The 18,098-nt window shown below is 56.8% G+C and overlaps 1 protein-coding gene across 1 annotated transcript in view; it reads right to left on the reverse strand.

Moving 5' to 3' along the window:
- Positions 1-18,098, reverse strand: part of Itga11 (integrin subunit alpha 11) — a 95,370-nt gene that overhangs the window by 13,339 nt on the left and 63,933 nt on the right. The window contains exons 8-17 of the mRNA XM_010643305.2: positions 16,595-16,739; positions 16,053-16,218; positions 14,598-14,668; positions 8,873-9,017; positions 8,444-8,592; positions 5,124-5,264; positions 4,778-4,981; positions 3,963-4,093; positions 2,335-2,501; positions 1,300-1,442 (exon numbers count right to left, since the gene is read on the reverse strand). Coding sequence (XP_010641607.1) covers positions 1,300-1,442; positions 2,335-2,501; positions 3,963-4,093; positions 4,778-4,981; positions 5,124-5,264; positions 8,444-8,592; positions 8,873-9,017; positions 14,598-14,668; positions 16,053-16,218; positions 16,595-16,739 — 1,462 coding nt within the window. The remainder of the gene's footprint in view (positions 1-1,299; positions 1,443-2,334; positions 2,502-3,962; positions 4,094-4,777; positions 4,982-5,123; positions 5,265-8,443; positions 8,593-8,872; positions 9,018-14,597; positions 14,669-16,052; positions 16,219-16,594; positions 16,740-18,098) is intronic.

An 18,098-nucleotide genomic window follows, 5' to 3' on the forward strand; every position in this document is an offset into this window, starting at 1 on the left:
CCACTGCAGCAACCCCCGCCTGCTGCATTGGGAGGGAGGGAGGGCGGGCGCATGGAGGGTGGAGGCCCCCGACTCTGCAGGTGACAAGGTGTGCGTGCTGCCTGTCGCTGCCTGGCTGTTTCTCCGAGCTCCTTCTCACCCTTAAAGGCTGGCTCTCATCTCCCCCAGTTACTTGGCCTCCAGGAAGCCCAGCAGGATGCCCCCCTAGACCCGTCACTGCCACTTCCAGGGCATTCAAGCCACCTGTCTGTGTCACTTGTCCCTTCCAAAGAAGGGAAGGAGCCAGAGCCAGAAGCCTTCGTGCACCGCCTCATGTCAGAATCCCCGGGTGCTGGGTGCACCCTGAGTTCCCGAGTCTGTAGGCCACAGACAAGCTTGAGAATAAAAAGCTTCTAAGTGGTTCTTGGTGGGGCAGAAGCTGCAAGTACCAGCCATGCTGGGAGGGCTTGACACACGCCCCAGGGCTGACATCAATAGACAAATGGGTGTCTAGGCCACCTCACTCTTCTGACACACGATCACTGACCTGGGCCAGGTGGACCCTTGAGTGTCCCCTGCTTTTGTCTCTGTGGCCTGGCGCGGGGCTAGGCTACCACCTCCTCCTCCTTCCTCTTCACTACATGCCTTCGTACTAAACTATATCCTTAGTCCTTTTAATCTTTTTCCTTTTTAAATTTTGGGACAAGTTCCCACTAAGTAATGAGTTGCCTACGCTGAGCTCAAATTTGCAGTCCTCCTGCCTCAGCCTCCCATAGTGCTGGGATTGCAGGTGTGCACCACCACACCCAGCTGAGGCAAACTCCTCATTCTCTTCCTCACACATAAAATGGGCAGCGTCCTGCTCACGATGTCAGGGGTCCCCTCTCTGCCGGGCCGGTTGCTCTACACCCCCTCCCTGCTTGCCCATGCCTTGGTCCCCCTGAGCTGGTCCCCGTGTTCAGCTGGGGCCTGCAGCCCTCTCTTCTGAGCTATGGCCAGCTGGAGGCCCACAGCTGTCTCCCTAGACAACCCCAGCCCACGTCCCTCCTGGGTTTCAGCCCCTGGAAAGGATTCCGAGGGTGTCCGTGAGCTTTGGGGGTGCACTGTGAGGATTGGGCAGTGTGGCCCTGTGGGCTCTGTTTGGGCACAGGGTGGGGTATGGAGCGTGTACGAGGTGGACGTGCTGCCTTTGGCCGCCCCAGGTCTCCCGCGGGCTGGTAGGGGCTGGGCACACTGGGCTTCCCTTCTGTAGCAGGTGCCCTCCAGCTCTGCATCCCCTTCCTGCAGGGCTTTGCCCACTGAGGGGACAGCTGGGCTCACCAGGACATGGAAGTTGATCCGCTGGCAGTGATCCTGGCTGGCAGAGAGTAGCGCGGCCCTGTTGGTGAACTGGTCGCTGCCCTCGTCCAGGTGTGCCCGCGGCATGTAGCGCCTCTCGTCCATGGTGGCGTTGTACCTGATGCCTGTGGGAGTGGAGAGGAGGGGTCAGGGCTGCCAAGCTGCAGCAGCGTCCCAGGCAGGACCTGCTGTTCTTCAAAAGCAGCCTTGGGAGGTCCATTTCTGTAGGAAGGCCCTGGGCTGCTCAGGGGACAGCTGTGTCCTTTCCCACAGGAGGCCCAGGAGGGGCAGTTGCCATGCAGAGAGCCAGGCATCCAGGGAGAAAGTTCTGGGGATGGGTGTGGTGGCTCGGTTATGGGGGGATCAGGCTGCTGTCTCCTCCCCTTTTGGAAAATCTCTTGCTGGCTCTGAGAAAGGCTTGGTCCCTTGTCCTGTCTCCCGGCCAGGCCTCAGGGTGCCCTAGGCCTGTGTTTTTGTCCTTTCACAGACCGAACTTGGAAGGGAAGGGAAGGGCAGGGCCACCCAGGATGTTTTTGTGTCCCCACCCCCCGTCTGCTTGTCCCTTGGCTGAGAAGCCACCAGCAGACCCTGCATCTTGCGCAGGGCAGCTGAGTCACTTCTGGGGCGTCCTGGTGGGTGAGCTGGGGTGAACTCCAGCCTTGGGCGGGCAGAGGACAGGCGCAGGACACCGCCCTGCTGGGCTCCTGTGCCCTCGAGGGGACCGTGGCTGTCCCTTCCACTTACCCGGGCTGGCTTCCACCTTCCACACCTGTCTGCTCCTCGCCTTGAGCCCTGTGTTCTACCTGCATCCAGACTTCCTCCTCCTCTGACCTCTCTGCTCACTGCCACCCTCGTCCTGGCACAAATCCCTCTTGTCCTCAGTGTGAGATCACTGCAGGGGCCTCTGGCATGTGGCAAGGGGCTCCACGTGACACCTGGTGCTTGGAACCCGTCCCAGGGAAACTCCGGGCCGTGGAGCAGCGCAGGGCAGAGCAGGGGTGGAGGGGCCTGGCTCACCGACAGTTGCCGTCTGGAAATGGGGGGCCAGGAAGACAGGCGCGAAGCAGAGGAAGGCGGCCAGGCAGGTGGCGTCCCTGCCACTGCGCTTGCAGTCCTTGTGGAAGATGTTGATCTTGGACGGCTCGAAGCGGAGGCTGGCATTGATCTGGACCACGGGCCGGGACCTGCAGCGGTGGGGGTGGGACAGGCTCAGGCTGAGTGCAGCCAGGGGTGCTGGCTCGGGGCATGGAGCAGCCCTCATCCTTGTCCCCAGGCAAGTGAGCTTTCAGCCACACTGAACTCCCTCTGCCTCTCCCTCTCGACCCAGCCCCGACAACCATCAGATCACTGGGGAGCTGGAAACCCCACCGCTGAGCTGTCCCCAGCCTGTATTTAATGGTAGGAGGCACTGGGTCTGTATGTTGTCTCCCCGCTGTGTCACCAGGGGGACAGCACAGTGGCACAGGCCTCTAAAGCTGGGGCATGACGACTCCTTCCTGTGACGGGTGGCCCGGGGCTCTGTGCACATGCGGACCTCATTTCCTGCAAAGGGTTCGTGTGCCACATCTGTCCCCACCCAGCTGTGGACACCTGCCTTATTCAGGCTGTCTCTGGGGAACGTGCACAGGCTCATTTCCTGATTGGACCATAATATACTCCAGGACGGGAGCATTGTTTTATTGTTTGCAGTGCTGGGGATTTAACCCAAGGTCTTCACACTGAGTTACATCCTCAGCCCCGTTTTACTTTTTCCTTTTTGCCCAGGCTGGGCTTGAATTTGCCATCTTCCTGTCTCAGCCTCCCAGAGCTGGGCTTACAGATGTGTGCCACCACCCCTGGCTTTCCCACCCCTCGATTAGCCCTGTGAAGCAATATGCTATCTCTGTTTAATGCCTTTTAAAAATTGTATGAAAATTATGATCACAGCTCTATAAAATTTAGTGCAGGCAGAAAGCTTGGGAGGAAACGACAAAATATTAGTGGTGAAGACGAAATGAATGAGTTCCTTATTTTACAAGTTTTCTCGAAGGTACTGTATGTACGATGAAATATATCTCATCAAAATATGGGAAAGGCTGAAATTAACTTTCTTTTTCTCAAAAAGTAGCCAATGCAAGGTAAGATACATGAACTTATAGAAAACATTGAAATGGAGCCCAGAAAACAGCAAACAAAAGGGGTTTGGGGGTCGGGGATGTAGCTCAGAGGCACCGTGCCTTCCTTGCAAGTGCAAGGTCCTGAGTTCGATCCCTTGTGTGGGAGGCGGTGGTTTTGTAGGACAGAAGTCTCTAAATGATATACACAGTGTCCCATACTCGGGGAAAGGAAAAGCTCCTCCCGAGAAAAGGCTGTCCAATATATCCCTTGCAGTACTTGCAAAGCCGAGCAGAAGGGAGGCCCTGAAGCCAGATCTTTTAGACAAAGTCCAAGGGCTTTTGTGTGCTAAGTTGGTCTGCAGTCCCAGAGATCACCTGGAAGAGGGATGTGGACTTCAAGATCACTTACGGGGACCCCATGAGAAGGACAGCTGCGGTCAGGAAGCATAAGAGCTGGGATCGTTTGGCTGACAGTGGTTAAAGAAGACAAGGGACAGAGGTCCCCATGGTGACCCCGGGAAAGCCCGAGCTGGGACAACAGGGACCCACCACAGAATCACGGCGTTGCCCAGCGCACCCACCGCCAGGTCTACCAGCCCGTCCTCATTGAGGTCCAACTGCCCGTGGATGCTGCAGCCGAAGTACTGGAGGCCGGGCGCCAGCTCAGAAGCTGCGATTCTCTGCGGGGAGAGGGAGAGGCGGGGAGAGGGAGAGGCGGGGCCTTTGTGCGGGGCAGGCGGCAGCCAGGCCAGGGAGGACTCGGACAGCCCGCATGAAGCCACCATACAGGCCTGGTGGCGCAGGCCTGCAAACCCAGCACTCTGGAGGCTTAGGCAGGAAGATGGCAAGTTTGAGACCAGCCTGGGCATCATAGGAACTGAGCGAAAGCCTGTCTCAAAATAAAATATGTATTTTACAAAAGGGCTGCGGACATAGCTCAGTGTGAAGGCACTGGTTCAGTCCTCAGTATTGGCCCCCGCCAAAAAAACGTTTCCACAAAGTGTTTATACATTATGTTACCTGGCAGGTCACCCAGTGGCATCTCAAAGCTTAGTATTTTTGTTGGAATATTTTACTAATAAAATATGTGGCAAAATGATGATCCTGTGGAGGATGGGACCTGAGGAGGGTCGGGTGCATTTTGTCCAGTAATTGCACAGATGTCAGGGTGGGGCCGGTGGGGCGAGGTACAGGGCCTGGATTCGTCCTTGTGTTTGACACTGGGAGGACGGAGGTGGCCGAGGGAGGCTGCTGGGGGAGCGTGGGAAGATGCCAGGTGCCCGGGTCACAGGTGCCGCCCGGGCGAGCAGAGCGGGCACACACAGGCTTGAGGCTGCCCGTCCTCAGCCCCTTTGGAGCCACACCTGCTTGGGTGTCTTCAGGATGCCGCCTTGGGAGCCGTGGAAGATGTAGATGACTCCTTGGTGGCCGTCCTCCAGCGGGGCGCCCACCACCACGTCGTTGTAGGAGTCCTGATTGAGGTCCCTGACCGAGGCGATGGACGCGCCGAAGCGGCTATTCTGGTAGCTGTGGGAATCCTTCAGCATCCCGTTATAAACGAACCGGCTCTGCAGAACCGCGCAGGGCCGAGAGAGGAAGGGCTCAGGAGGCTGGGCGAGGGCTCCGGGCTCCCACAGCACCCTCTCCACTCTATTCCCCGGAACCCAGCGCCAGCGGCCTCCGTGCGCCCCGCCTGGCCACCGGCCGTACCTGCCGCACGGTGTACACGTACACCTTGCCCCGCTCACGGCCCTCGCTGAAGTACATGGGCGCCCCCACCAGCAGGACGTCGGTCACCCCGTCGTCGTCCAGGTCCACTGAGGTGATCTCACTCCCGAAGTAGGAGCCTATCTGTGGACAGGAGGGGACAGGAGCCGGCTGCCTCCTCACACCGACAGCCCTGGGCTCGGGCTCAGGATTGGGGTCCCAGTGGGCCCCTTCTCAGGCCCTGCCTCAGTCGGCTTGCTTCAGTCTTTCCTGCTTTGTGTGTGTCCTTGTCCCTCCTCCCCTGTCTTCAGTGGGCTCTCCCACGCGCCCCCTTCTTTTTTCACACTTTTTGACTCTTACTTTTGGCCATTTATTCTATCGGGAAGTGATACACTGAAATGGCAAAAAAGGAAAATATCAAACAAAGTATAAAGAAGAAAATGAAAGTTACCCTTTGCCCCATTGTGCAGATATAACCACCATGAATATCCTGGAGTATTTTCTTTTAGCCTCTCTCCTGAGCTGTTTTGCCAATTCATGCCTGTGTATGTTTTTAGTTTTGTAAATCGGGATTGAACCCTATCACAGTTTTAAATCAACAGCGTATCATGAGCCTTTCTTCCATGATGTTTTTTTTTTCTTTCCTACAACAAGGTTCCTGCTGCACCTAATCAAGCTTCTGTCACTGTTTTTTTTTTTTTTTTTTTTTTTTGTACCGGGGATCAAACTCAGGACCTTGCGCTTGTGAGGCAGGTGGTGGAACCACTGAGCTAAATCCCCGGCCCACTGGTTTTTAAACTTTACTGTTGCAGATCTGACTTGGAACTTGGGTGACAAATGACACTTCCTTCCTGGCTGCTGCCACTCAGTGTGTCCTCCCTGGGTGTGGGCTCAGGGCTCCCTACCCAGGCATGGTTACCACCTGCCTCATCACAAACCTGAAGGTCACCGGCTCCAGCTCCCTCCACCTCTCCCACCTGCAGAGCCGCCAGCAAGTCCTTCCTGGGCTCAGTCACCACCCCATCTGCCCCTGATTGCTTCCTGGGTGTGGCACCTCTCAAAGGACAGTGGAACTCCACGGCTTGTCCCCCAACCTGCCCCAGGCGCTAGGCTGTGTCCATGCTGTGTGCTTGCCTTTGGAATAAAGTCTAAACTCTTCAGCATGATGCTGCAGGCCTGTCCCCTCCCTGACCTCTGTCCCACTCCTGCACCCAGTCCTGTGGCCCAGCTCCTGTCTACCCACTGTACTTCATCACAAGGCCCAGGCCCTGGCTAGGACAGAGCGTCCGCCTGTACAGCTTCCTGGGTGCATCTTCTCCCCTGTCCCTCCACAGGCAACACCTGCCACTTGCGGGTCGCAGCGGAAGTGTCGCTTCCCTGTATACCACTCCTGGCTTCCCCACCCCCTCCCTGCACTGGGTGCCCCTCCTTGATGTGCCAGACACACACCCTCCCTCCAGCATCTGCTCCCTGCCTGGGAGCCTCAGGGAACTGGGCATCACGCAGGGCACACGAGGGACTGCGTGTGCGCCTTGGGGTCCCGTGGGAAAGGGGTGGCGCCTGCCTGTGGACACGCCCTTGGCCCAGCTCATGTGAGGCCCTTCTTGCATAGGAGTCGAAGTTGTCCCATTTTATTTTCCTGTGTTGGGGATCAAATTCAGGGCCTCACACACTAGGCAAGCGCTCTGCCCCTGCACTACCCCCAGAGTCAGGCTACCTCCTTTTACAGAGGAGGAACCCGAACTCCAAGGACCCGAGTTGCTGCCCAGAGTCAGAGGCTGATCCCCGCCTGGCCGGGTCTGTCTGACCCCCAGACCCCGAGAGCTTCTTCCCCACCTTCTCCTGGCACAGGGCGTTTTCAGACAAGAGCTATGCTCAAGTGTTAAAAGCTTTGACCTTCGAAGGAAGATCAAAATACAGACAAGCGAGAAGCAGCTGGTAAGCCCTGGTGGGAAGCAGGACAGAAGGCCTACGCCAAGTGACGAAGAGGAAGGCAGCAGGTGGGGAGGGGGGAGACACCGATCTCAATCCGTGGCCTCGCCTGTGTGGGTCACAGAGACTTGGAATCTACTTAATTTGCTGCCTTTAGCACTGTGGTCTCTAATTCGGATGCTGGGGTGGAACTGGGCTGAAAAAATGTCACACATCCATCAGCAAATTCCCTCTAGCGCTCAAAGTCTGGCTCTTGTTCTCCAGGGAGCTGTCAGGGAGGAGGTGGCGGCCTGAGCCCCAGGGGCGGCAGAGGAGCTGCAGGACAGTGGCGGACTCAGTCGCCCAGGCAGGGGTGAGGCCTCACAGTGGCGGGTGAGGGTGGCAGGGCAAAGCCCTGGACGGGGCGCAGCTGGGGACGTGGCCACTCTGCAGGGGTGAGGCCTGGGCTGGGGATGCTGGGGTGCCAGCGAGCCCGTCCCAGGCCTGGACGCTTCACTTGCTCCAGCTGTGAACCTGCCATGTATCTCGGAAAAGCCTCATAGCTTCCCAGGACCGAAGATTTCTTGGCTACTGCAGTGATTTCTAATCTTTTCTTTTGTGGCACCGGGGACTAAACTTAGGGTCTTTGCACTGAGCTCCATCCCCAGCCTTTAAAAAGACAATTCATTTTGAGACAGAATCTCACTAAGTCATTAAATTGACCAGGCCGTACTCAAACTTGCCATGCTCCTGCCTCAGCCTCCCAGAGCACAAGGATTACAGGTGTGCACCGCCACACCCAGCTTCTGATCATTTCTTTTTCTTTTTCTCTTTTCTTTCCTCTCCTTCCCCCGCAGGGAGAACTCAGGACCTTGCAGTTTTGAGGCAGGAGTGGGACCGCTGAACCGAATCCCTGGCTTTCCCATTTGCCCTCATGACTGCCCAATACAAGACTCTGTGTCACGGTCTGGTTGCCAACCACACCCAAGAAGGGCAGTGGCCCTGTGCCCAGTCCACACCGACCCCGTTCCAGGGAAAGGGAAGGAGCTGGTACCCCGCAGAGCCCCACGGGGCCTGGCCGCGGGCAGATGCACCCCGGCAGCAGGAAGGTGGCCGGCAGGGTGTGACCGCCCCAGGTGCCTCAGGGCCCCAGCAGCACGGGCTGGGCACCATAACCAGATGCCGCCTACCGCAAAGGGCTGGAGGGAGCTGGCCGCAGCAACAGAGCTCCAGCCAGTGCCCAGAGGCAGAGGACCAGGAAGCGGAGGTGAGGATCCCCCCGGTTCTCCGGGCTCGGGCTGTCTCAGGGCAGTCATGAACCGTAAGCCACGATGCCTTCAGCTGCACCGGCAGGCTGGATGCTGCACTGGGGACCACCCGCCCCGGAGGGAGGGACCCATGCGCTCCGTTACCTGCTCGCCCCGCAGAGCCTGGCGGATACTGAGGCTCCGGTTGTTGTGCATGGTGAACAGGATGACTTTGCCCGTGTGGTTGAACCGGGGGGCTCCGGCCACGTACACCCGCCCCTGCCTGGAGGACACGACCGACGTCACTGTGTACCCTGCCACGGGAGGAAACGGGCTGGTCTCTGCGCCATGTCCTCAGCCGGACAGCGCACCTGTCCCGGGGACACTGTCTCGTGGGCTGTGACCCTGGCGGGGCCAGGGAGCTCTGAAGACCCCCGTGGGAGCACACGGAGTGGGGGACCGAGTGCCACTCCCTGTCCCCGTGTGTGAGGAGTCTGATGTGCCGGGAGTGGTGCTGGCTGGAGAGGTGGCTTTGGCCCCTGCACCCCTTCATTCTGCAGCCCGCTGCCCCTGTCCCGCACCCACAGGCCTCACCCAGGTAGGCGCCGTGGTTCTTGAGCTCCTCGGGGAACTCCTTCAGGTAGGACTCGCGCAGAGGGATCACCTTGCCGCCGCTCGTCTCCTTCAGCACAGCCCCGTTCCAGTCATAGGCGCCCACAGCTCCCAGCAGAATCCCGTCCTGGCCCCGGGAGGGGACACGTCAGATACAGCCGGGGCGGCCTCTGGCAGCCGCCGTGTCTGGAGTTCACTACGGAGCAACCTCACTCCCAGCGGGGAAGCCAGGCTTGCCCCAGCCCATCCTTAGCTCAACACGGCCCAGCATCGGGTCCCCAGGATGGGAATTTAGAAAAAAGGGACCCTCCAGGGCGGCAGTACAGAACCTATGGCATGCAAGCAGCAGCTGGCTATTGGTTAGCATTGAAAGCTCTAAAAGGTTTGCTATCACTGTTCGAGGATAAACTCCAAATCCAAGACCAAACCTGCGCTCCTGCTTGGGCTTTAAAATCCTTTAGGAGCCAGGCGTAGTGGCGCACACCTGTAATCCTGGTGCTCAGGAGGCTGAGGCAGGAGGATTGCCTCGAGTTCCAGGCCAGCCTGGGCTATGTAGCGAGCTCAAGGATAACCTGAACCACAGAGCAAGACCCTGTCTCAAAAAACAAACTAACCAGCCAGCCCCTTTTGGATGGCTGCCCTTCCCTGTGGCCTCCTTCAGAATCCCTCTTGGTGTCTGAGTTGCCTTCCTGTGCGAGTCTGGTTCCCGATCACCACACCTGTTCACATGTCTCCAAATGCCACACTGCATCTCACAAATATATATGGATCAATTAAAAAGAAAAAGCCCACTCCTTATTTCTTCAGCAAAAGTTTGCCAAGTACCTGCTCTTTGCCAGGCACTTACTTGGTGCTGGGAACATTGTCCCTGTTCTTACAGATCTCAAAGATGTTAAACAAACATTCAGGGAAATGTGTAGCTGAAAACAGCAGTAAATGCAATCACAGGGAACCACAATAAGGTTTCATTCAGATTGAGATGGGGGTCAGGAAGCAATTGGAAGGAAGTGACGTTTTACCCAGACCTGGAATGATGGGTTGGGCCAGAGGGCAGTGGGGCTAGAGGAGAGGAAAAGGGCCAGGAGCAGCTTGTGCAAAGGTCCTGTGGCTGGAAGAGGTCAGAGCTTTTGCTTTTGAGGAACTGAAAGCTGTTTGCTAGGGTTGGAGCTCGGAGTGAGGGGATGGAGTGGCTGGAGAAGAGGCTAGACAGATACACAGGGCCACATGTGTGACAGCCAACACCCCAAGGGCTGGAGCTTGTTTCTCAGGGCTTGGAAGGACTCCTGCCCACCAGGAAGACAGGAGGGCATTCTCATGTTTCCGAGTCCACAGTCGTCTCCTGAGGCCTGGGTCACTTTGCCCCCATGGGGCCCTTCCCTTGCCCCTCTACCATCCTGGCATAAAACCCACATGATGGTGGGGCATAGGAAGACCCAAGTGGGTGTGTGAGCAGGGACACCAGGGTCCCACACAGGGGGACCATCCAGGGGCCAGGCAGCATGTCAGATCCCAGCTTTGAGCTTTTGAAGACAGCAGGAAATGTCACTGTGCCCTGAGGCTTCCTGGGCCAAGCCGCTCTCTCACAGGGTTCAGAAACGCTGGCTCCCCAGGGTGGGCCTGATGCGCACTGCATTTTCACCACCATAAATAAGTGCTCTTGGGCGAGTCTGACGCTGGGCTCTGTTTAACAACACTGGGCTCTGTTTATTGTCGAGCTTTCTAGTCAGCCATCTTCCTCCTGCTCTGTGCTCCAGCCTCAGCTGGGGGAACCAGCACTGGGGCTGGGACTGGAACACTCCGCATCAGCGCCCACATCCCTCTCCCCTGGGCCGTCCAGCACGTTCTCCTCCAGTGCCATTTGGGCCCACAGAGGCCCCGAGGCCAAAGCAGTCTTTATCCGCTCTCCAAAAAGCAGGGGCTGAAATTCAGGGCGGGCCAGGGAAGGGCATATCAGAGCCCAGTGCAGGGCGGCCCCACGTCTGGGCAGCTGCAAGGCCACCATGAGGGGACCTGTACCAGGCCGCGGCGTGGCCCGCGGGGTGCCCAGCTGCTGCTTCCAGCTGGCCACATGCCTGCCTTTCCTTATCAAGCTCTTCAGAGTCCTCCGAACTCAGAGTGCCTGGGCAGCGTGGCTGGGAGGAAACTGTGACATCCTGGTGGCCTTCACGCCCCACTCCTCCCACACCCCCGGTGCCATGTGGCTCTCTCTGCCCCCAGCAAACCCAGTCTTGGAAAAGGGTCTCCCAGCTCTGGGGGACAAAATGCATAAGATGAGGACAAGGAGCGACACTGGAAGAGGCAGTATCCAGACGGGACCTTGAAGAACACGTGGATATTTTTCTCTTCTATCCAACTCAACTCCCTGGTTAAAATCCCAGCCTGGCATTTGGCTCGCTCTGTGACCTTGGGCAAGTCCCTCACCCTCTCTGACCATGTCCTCAGAGTCTGTGGCAGCCATGTCCCAAGCCAGGCGGTGTGGTCCCGAGCAATGGCTCCCAGCTGGGTCAGTTCGGACCCAGTGCCTGCAAGCACTGCTGGGGCCTAGGGTGAGAACCCTGGCTGGGGGTAGAACAGGACTCGGGTGCAGACTCTCCTGGGTCCAACTTGGGCTCAAGTCGTGTAAGTTCGTCTCCTGTCTCTCTGCTCCAGGTTCCTTGGCTTGAACATACTTTTTGGGGTAAGTAGCAACATGTTTCATTCTCAGCCCAATGCTTTGTACCTGGTCCTGGTCCCCCTGGGATCCGGGGGAGACCGAGGGCACAGGAAAAGAAGAATCTGAACTCTACGCCAGGCAGCCACACACAAGAGAGACGGGCCGGTGGAGTGAGGACAGGCTGACTGGGGGGTCTCGGGGGGACCAACTGAGGGAGGGGTGGTAGCGGGGTTAGGAAAAGATTTCAACAAAACCCTACTTGATTTATTGGTGAGTTCTGAAATGAACCTTTAGCTCTAAGCCTCACGAAAATACCCCTCATTTCCAGGGATGTTCATCAGACGTCTTCACAAAGTCTGAGGTTCAGAGAGGTGAAGTGGTTTTCCTGAGTCCACACAGCTGGCCAGCAGCGGGGTTAGGTAGGGTTCAGATGCCAGCAGCCCTTGCTGCCACCTATTTGGCTTCTGTCAGGCTTGGCTGTGCGGCCAGGTGGAGGTGGGCCTGGCGGGCCTTGCGCAGGTGTGTGAGCTTGAACTTGAAATCCTCCTGCCTCAGCCTCCAGAGTGGCTGGGAACATCATCACACCAAAGCTAGATTCTCCTACTTTTTATTGAATCAGACATACGAAACTGGTTCAAATGCAAAACTCACAGGAAAAAAATCACCCTGCTAAGGCTTCAGACACCGAGGACCTTTGATAATGGCCCTCGCCGTCCATACTCCAGATGGGCCTATGGGGAGGCACAGGCAGCTCCTTGACCGTGGCCTCCTCAAACCCGAATGGGGCTGGTCACATACAAGAAAAGGAAAAATGGTCTCTCTTTCCATTTTGGTGGGTGGCCACGGTTTTATTGGTAGATCCATCTTTTTAAAATTACTGCTTCCTGCTGTAAGCTTTTGGTGTTGGGGTGGATTTACGGGCTTCAGGGTAGAAGGCCTGATGTCTGGGACGCCTGGCCACTGGGCACCATTTACTCAGGCCGTCTTTCCTCTTTCGCATCTTCCCTCCGTCCTTGAGTCAGACTCTCCCGTCTACGCCCCCTTTCCACACGCTCTCTGGCAGAGCCATAAAGCTCCTGCTTGATTATCCCACTGGACAGGGAGCTCACTGCCTCTGCGGGCAGCCAGCACAGCGGAGCTGGTCCTGCTCTTAATGACTTTTGCATTCATTTTCCAAATGTTAATCGAACCATGGGTTTAAAAATCGGTTCCAAAACTTGACCAGGACTCTGTTGTTAGCCTTCCTGATGGTAATTTTTGGAAAATGCTCTCTTCTCTCAGCATTAAGAGCAGCATTTGTGGCTGCTTTAGCTGAGCTTCTGTCATCATCCCTGGCCTGTGGCTGTGGACTCTGTAGTAGCCAGGTGATGTCTTGGGGCCCCCTCTCTGCCTAGCAGGGGGCCTTTTTTCTGCTGCTTTTGCCTTTCCTGGCTCATGGGCTGGGTCCTTGCTGGAAAGCAGGCGATGAGAAGCTGGACCTTTCCTCTGCCCTCACCTCCCCCAGAGTGGGGACTTTGTCTTCTAATGTCACCAGACAGGTCCAGGCAGCATCTGCGAGGCCATGGGGACCCACGTCGGGAGGGAGGGAACTGAAGTCTTGCCTGGGACAGGTGCTCACTTTGGCTCAGGGCCTGCTCAGGGCCTCTGAGGGCTGAAGCACCGGCTCCTGGGGACAGGATGGTCATCATGGTGGCCACAACCTCTGTGCTCTAAAAACAGCAGCTCCACGGCCACGCATGGTGCCAGGCAGCTCACCACAATAGTGCCAGTCCTTTGCTGTCCAAAGTCTTTCTCTGGTCCTGCTCTCGGAGCCCACTGCGGATCCTGACTCTCGGTGGCAAGAATCATGACTCCTTTCGAGGCTTTAGTTGCATTTGATAAATGCTGGTTGCATTAAATTGCATTTCTAACCCACCAGGACCCCAGAGTCGGGCACAGGACTCACAAGTGGATGCTCTCACCTCCCAGTGCCCCGATCCCCACCCCGGGACTGTGGGGTCCCGGGGGTCTGGGGTGCCAGCTCTGTTCCTCTCATGCCCAGCACAGAGAAGGCACCAGAAAGCTGGCAGTTCTGGCCCCTTCAAACCCAGTATCGATCACCACCTACAGACCCGGCAGGGCTCCTGGGAGCAGGAAACTGTGTGGGCTGCGCGCAGGCGTCGGGCTGTTCCTGCACCGAGGCAGCTGCACTTGCATCTTGCTGTTCTCAGGACTTGGCACACGCGGGTGCCCAGATGCGGCTCTGGAACATCTGAGTGCGGCACTGCGTGCGTGCGCCTCACTCCAATCGGGATTTTGACTCAGACACCCCCTGAGCTCCCTGTTGTCTCAGTGAGCAGCTGCTTGGTATGAAGGGAGGGCGGTGCCCATGTTTTTCTCACTAATTCTCCTCCAGCGGGTCACTTAGTCTGTGTGATTGCATTCATCTGTGTGCTGGGAACAGGACTCCTTTCCTGCGCACCTCGCGGCGTAAGGATGTCCCGTGGGAAGATGGATGCATGGCTGGAGGGAAGGGCTGAGCCTTCGGGCCCCACGCACCAGTGTAGATGTGAAGCCTGGGCCCGGCCCCATGTGGGATCCCTGCAATCCAGGGCTGAGTGCACAGAGTCGGGGTCCACGCAGGACACCCTCCCTGCACGGACATGGCGACCACGACCCCATGAGCAGGACACTCTGGGCACCACTGTGCTGACGAGCTGCATACAATCATCCCCCATTCTAGACTTAACTTTTGCACCAGGTTCTGGGGCCTGAAGGGGACTCTGGTCCCAGAGGGAAATGCGGCCATCAGTGTCCTGCAGCGTCCCTTCTGAGTGGGGTATGGGTTTCTCTGCTCACGCATGACTAGGACAGATGGTGTAAAAAGCGGGGGCTCTTGACTTCCCTCTTCCTTCCCACAGGGGATTCTGGGAGGCAGAGTCCCAGGAAAGAGTGAAGGAGAGGGTGACACAGTTGTGCCAGGAGGGACGACTGTGCCAGCCAAGGGCACTGGGAAGGGCAAGAGGGCGCACAGGAGAGGCAGAGGCAGACACAGGGCAGTGCAGGACCCCTTACCTCCACCACATGCGAGGAAAAGCCCGTCTGTGACATCTCCAGCCCAAAGGACGTTTCGTTCTTGTTGGTGCCTAAAACAGGGACACAAGGACCGCGAGATGTTAGGCCAGGGCCTCACTGCTGAGCACCAGGCAGAGCTCCACGCACGTCCGCTTCCTGCAGGGCGTCATTGGGAACAGCTGGGGCGGGGGTGTCTCCTCTGACAGGGCCCCGAGGCTCCAGCAGCATCCCCTGCCCTTGTCACCTGGCACTTTCTGGGTGGCACACTGAGTAGTCACTCACTTCTGAAAGAGGCACGGGACGAGTCAGTTTACAGGGAAGAGGCACCTAAATGACTGCCGCAGTAGGGGGAGATCGAGAGAACGCATAGAAATAGCGGACATGTTTGGCAAGAGATGGAACCTGCACTTTGTTTATCCCTGTGATGTTCCAGCTGCCACAGAGAGCTCTGAACACCGAGCCGTCACCCCGCAGTTCCCCACAGGGAGGCCCACGTGTGCCCAGAGCCCCTCTCCACAGCAGGGCTCATTGGAAGGATGCTGGCCGCTCAAGGTGACCATGTGGGGAGAAAGACGTTGATTTTGATATTTTAGCTCTGCTGCGGGCGTCAAAGCTCACGCCGTGTCTTTATCTATCATTGCTTCTGCGAACCATTTGGTCTCTGTCCATGTGTCATTTCCTTTGCCAGCGGACTTCGAGGGACACTGTCACCTCTATGCTTTTAGAGCCCTCCCACATGCCCAAAACCCAGGCTGGAAGGACCCGACACTGCAGGGCATGGTGCATATGAAATCCATGCACATTAAGGTGCAGCGTGGATCCCGGGGAGCAAGGCAGCAGGAAGGGAGCCCCACAAAGGCACCTCGTTGGGGAGTGAGCGTTCCAGGCTGCAAAGTTGGGCCCAGGGGTCTCAAACTAGGGTTGCCAGAGAAAATACTGGGTGCCTGGTGAGATCTGAGCTTCAGATAAGCAATGCATAATATTTTAGTGTAAATTTATCACAAGTATTTTTTTTCCTTTTCTAAGACAGAGTCTGTGTAGCTCAGGCTGGCCTTGAACTCTCTAAGCAGCCCAGGCTGGCTTCAAACTTGCAACAGTTCTCCTGCCTCAGCCTCCTGAGTGCTGGGATTACAGGCCTGCGCCACCACACCCGGCTCACAAGCAGTGTATATTTGCCACATCTGGCAGCCTTGGTTCAGATCCGGCTACTTTCCAGGTGTGGGGGCCCTGCCTCCTGAGGAGCAGAAAGCAGAGCCGATCAGGGCAACCACCTTTTGGAGCTGTTTGTAGAGCGCATGCCCTCACCCCTAGCAGGAGCAACACACAGTTGTTGGCATTTTGATTAAGCAAAGACTCTTGCTAAGCACTCCTGCTCTGTGGATTTGGATTGTCCTTTGTGGAGTTTGTCTTCGGTGAGCCCAGGACTCAGAGCCCCTCTTGTCCCGCACAGCTCACCTTCTAGGCTGAAGATCCGTTCTCCCAGGGCATCGACAATGTCCTTCAGGGCCGCCTCATCGGTGACATTGAAGAAGTGCTTATCATCGGGGTCGCTGGCGATGTATTTGATTTCATTTAGAAAAGCTTCTGGATTGATGCCCCTGCGGTTGTAGTAGCCCAGGACCTGCCAGGGAACAGGAGCAGGGACGGCAAAGCAGGACGTGACACAGACCTCCTCCCCCATAAACCTGTGACCCCTGACCTGGGGGCTGTGGCTGGCCGGGACCAGGAGCACCCCTGGAGGTGCCTATCTGCACCTTGAGGCAGATTTTCTCACAGGGACAGCACAAAGCCCCTGGGGTCTGGGAGCTGCTAGGCTTGGGGTGTTTTCTAGCTTTGGGTGTTTCTGAAACTTCTTGGCTAAGGAAGGAAAAAACAAGCCCACAGCTTTTCTGGCCAGGCCTGATCAGTGCTAAAGAAGAGGCTGAAATGACACTATGCTGGACAGACACGCCAGGGCCCCCCAGGGCTGTCAGCCGAGCCCCTGAGAGCAGACTTACCGCCACAGCGTATCTTGTCACGTTGTCTCTCTCGCTCTGCTGGATCACCTTCTCCAGGTCTTGGCTGTCATGGGACTCCCCATCCGTGATGACGATCATCACCTTCTTGGCCCCTTTCCTTCCGCCCTTCTGGAAGGCCTCAGAGCTGGAACCCAGGTTAGAAGCCGGTCATGGGGGAGATGAGGACAGGGCCACCCCAGAGGCCACTGACACCTTGGGACCTTGGATTAAAGCTGTAGCAGTGGTGACACTCAGGTTGCTGTTTCCCCAGCTGCTCAGGTGGGGCTTGGATTTATGTTTTTGTTTAATTTATTTTGCTTTTTTGAGACAACATCTTTCTATGTAGTTCATGCTGTCTCTGAACTCACTATGTAATCCAGGCAGACCTTGAACTTTCGGTGATCCTCCTGCCTCAGCCTCCTGAATGCTGGGATAAGAGGTATATGCCGCCATGCCTTGCTTCTGCAAAAAAAATTTTTTTTGGGGGGGTACCAGGGATTGAACTCGGGTCCTTGCGCTTGCAAGGCAGGCAGTGGAACCAATGAGCTAAACTCCTGGCTTTTGCAAATTTTTAAACAGTGACTTAAAAAAGCCCCTTTGGAGTCCCGATCTTGCTGCTTTGGGCGGGCAGAGCGAATGAAGAGGACATGGGAAGGGAGTTCGGAAGCCACTAGTGACCTTTAGGGGAGCTAAGTTAGTGCTGCAGAATGCCAGTTGCACATTAGGATCTCTTGGGGAGTTTTTAACAAAATATTGAGATCAGGCTCTCCAGGGGGCTGGCCTAGGCATCAGCAGTTTTCAAAAGTCGCACACCATTTGCTAAGGCCCAAGCAGGCCAGGAGCAACTCGACAAGCACACAGCTGGCCGTCACCTGTGTGTCAGGGTCCGACTGCACTGGCTTTTCCCACAGGGCTGCTCTGATTCTATTTTGGGGAATACTCAGTATCGGATTCATGGAAAATATTTCTCTTGCTTTTTACTGTGTTTTCATTGCCCAGAGCCTGAGTGTGGCCCGTCTGTTGAGCCCCTCAGCTGGGACACAGAGTTGGCCCAGTCACACCCGACATGGCAAAGAAGCTCGTAGCACCGCCACTCGGTCTACAGAGCATGGGAAATTGGCTCGTTCTGCCCCGTGGCCGACACTCCTCAGACTCAAGGTTCTGAGAAGGACAGATGTGGTCTCGCCCAGGAGCCGGGCCCAGCAGGCAGGATTTCCAGTAAGGATCTTAAACAGAACGGGACTCCCAGACTCTGACCACTCGGGGGTCAAACCCATGCTGAGGCAGGAGGACAGCCTCAGATTTCAGCTCTGCAAGACCAGAAGACTGGGGGGAGGCACGGAGGTGCCTGCTGGGGAGCTGCCGTGTGTGATTTGGCTGTCGACAAATTCAAAAGACCTGGAGTAAGTTAGCTCAGAATTCTTCATTCCACTAGCAAAGAGGAAAAGCCATCTGCCACTGACTTAGTGACTCTCATGATATTCTCACTGTGAGCGCTTAGAAA

Source organism: Fukomys damarensis, unplaced genomic scaffold (assembly GCF_012274545.1).
Source record: "Fukomys damarensis isolate Sample0158 unplaced genomic scaffold, DMR_v1.0_HiC HiC_scaffold_25, whole genome shotgun sequence".
NCBI lineage: Eukaryota > Metazoa > Chordata > Mammalia > Rodentia > Bathyergidae > Fukomys > Fukomys damarensis.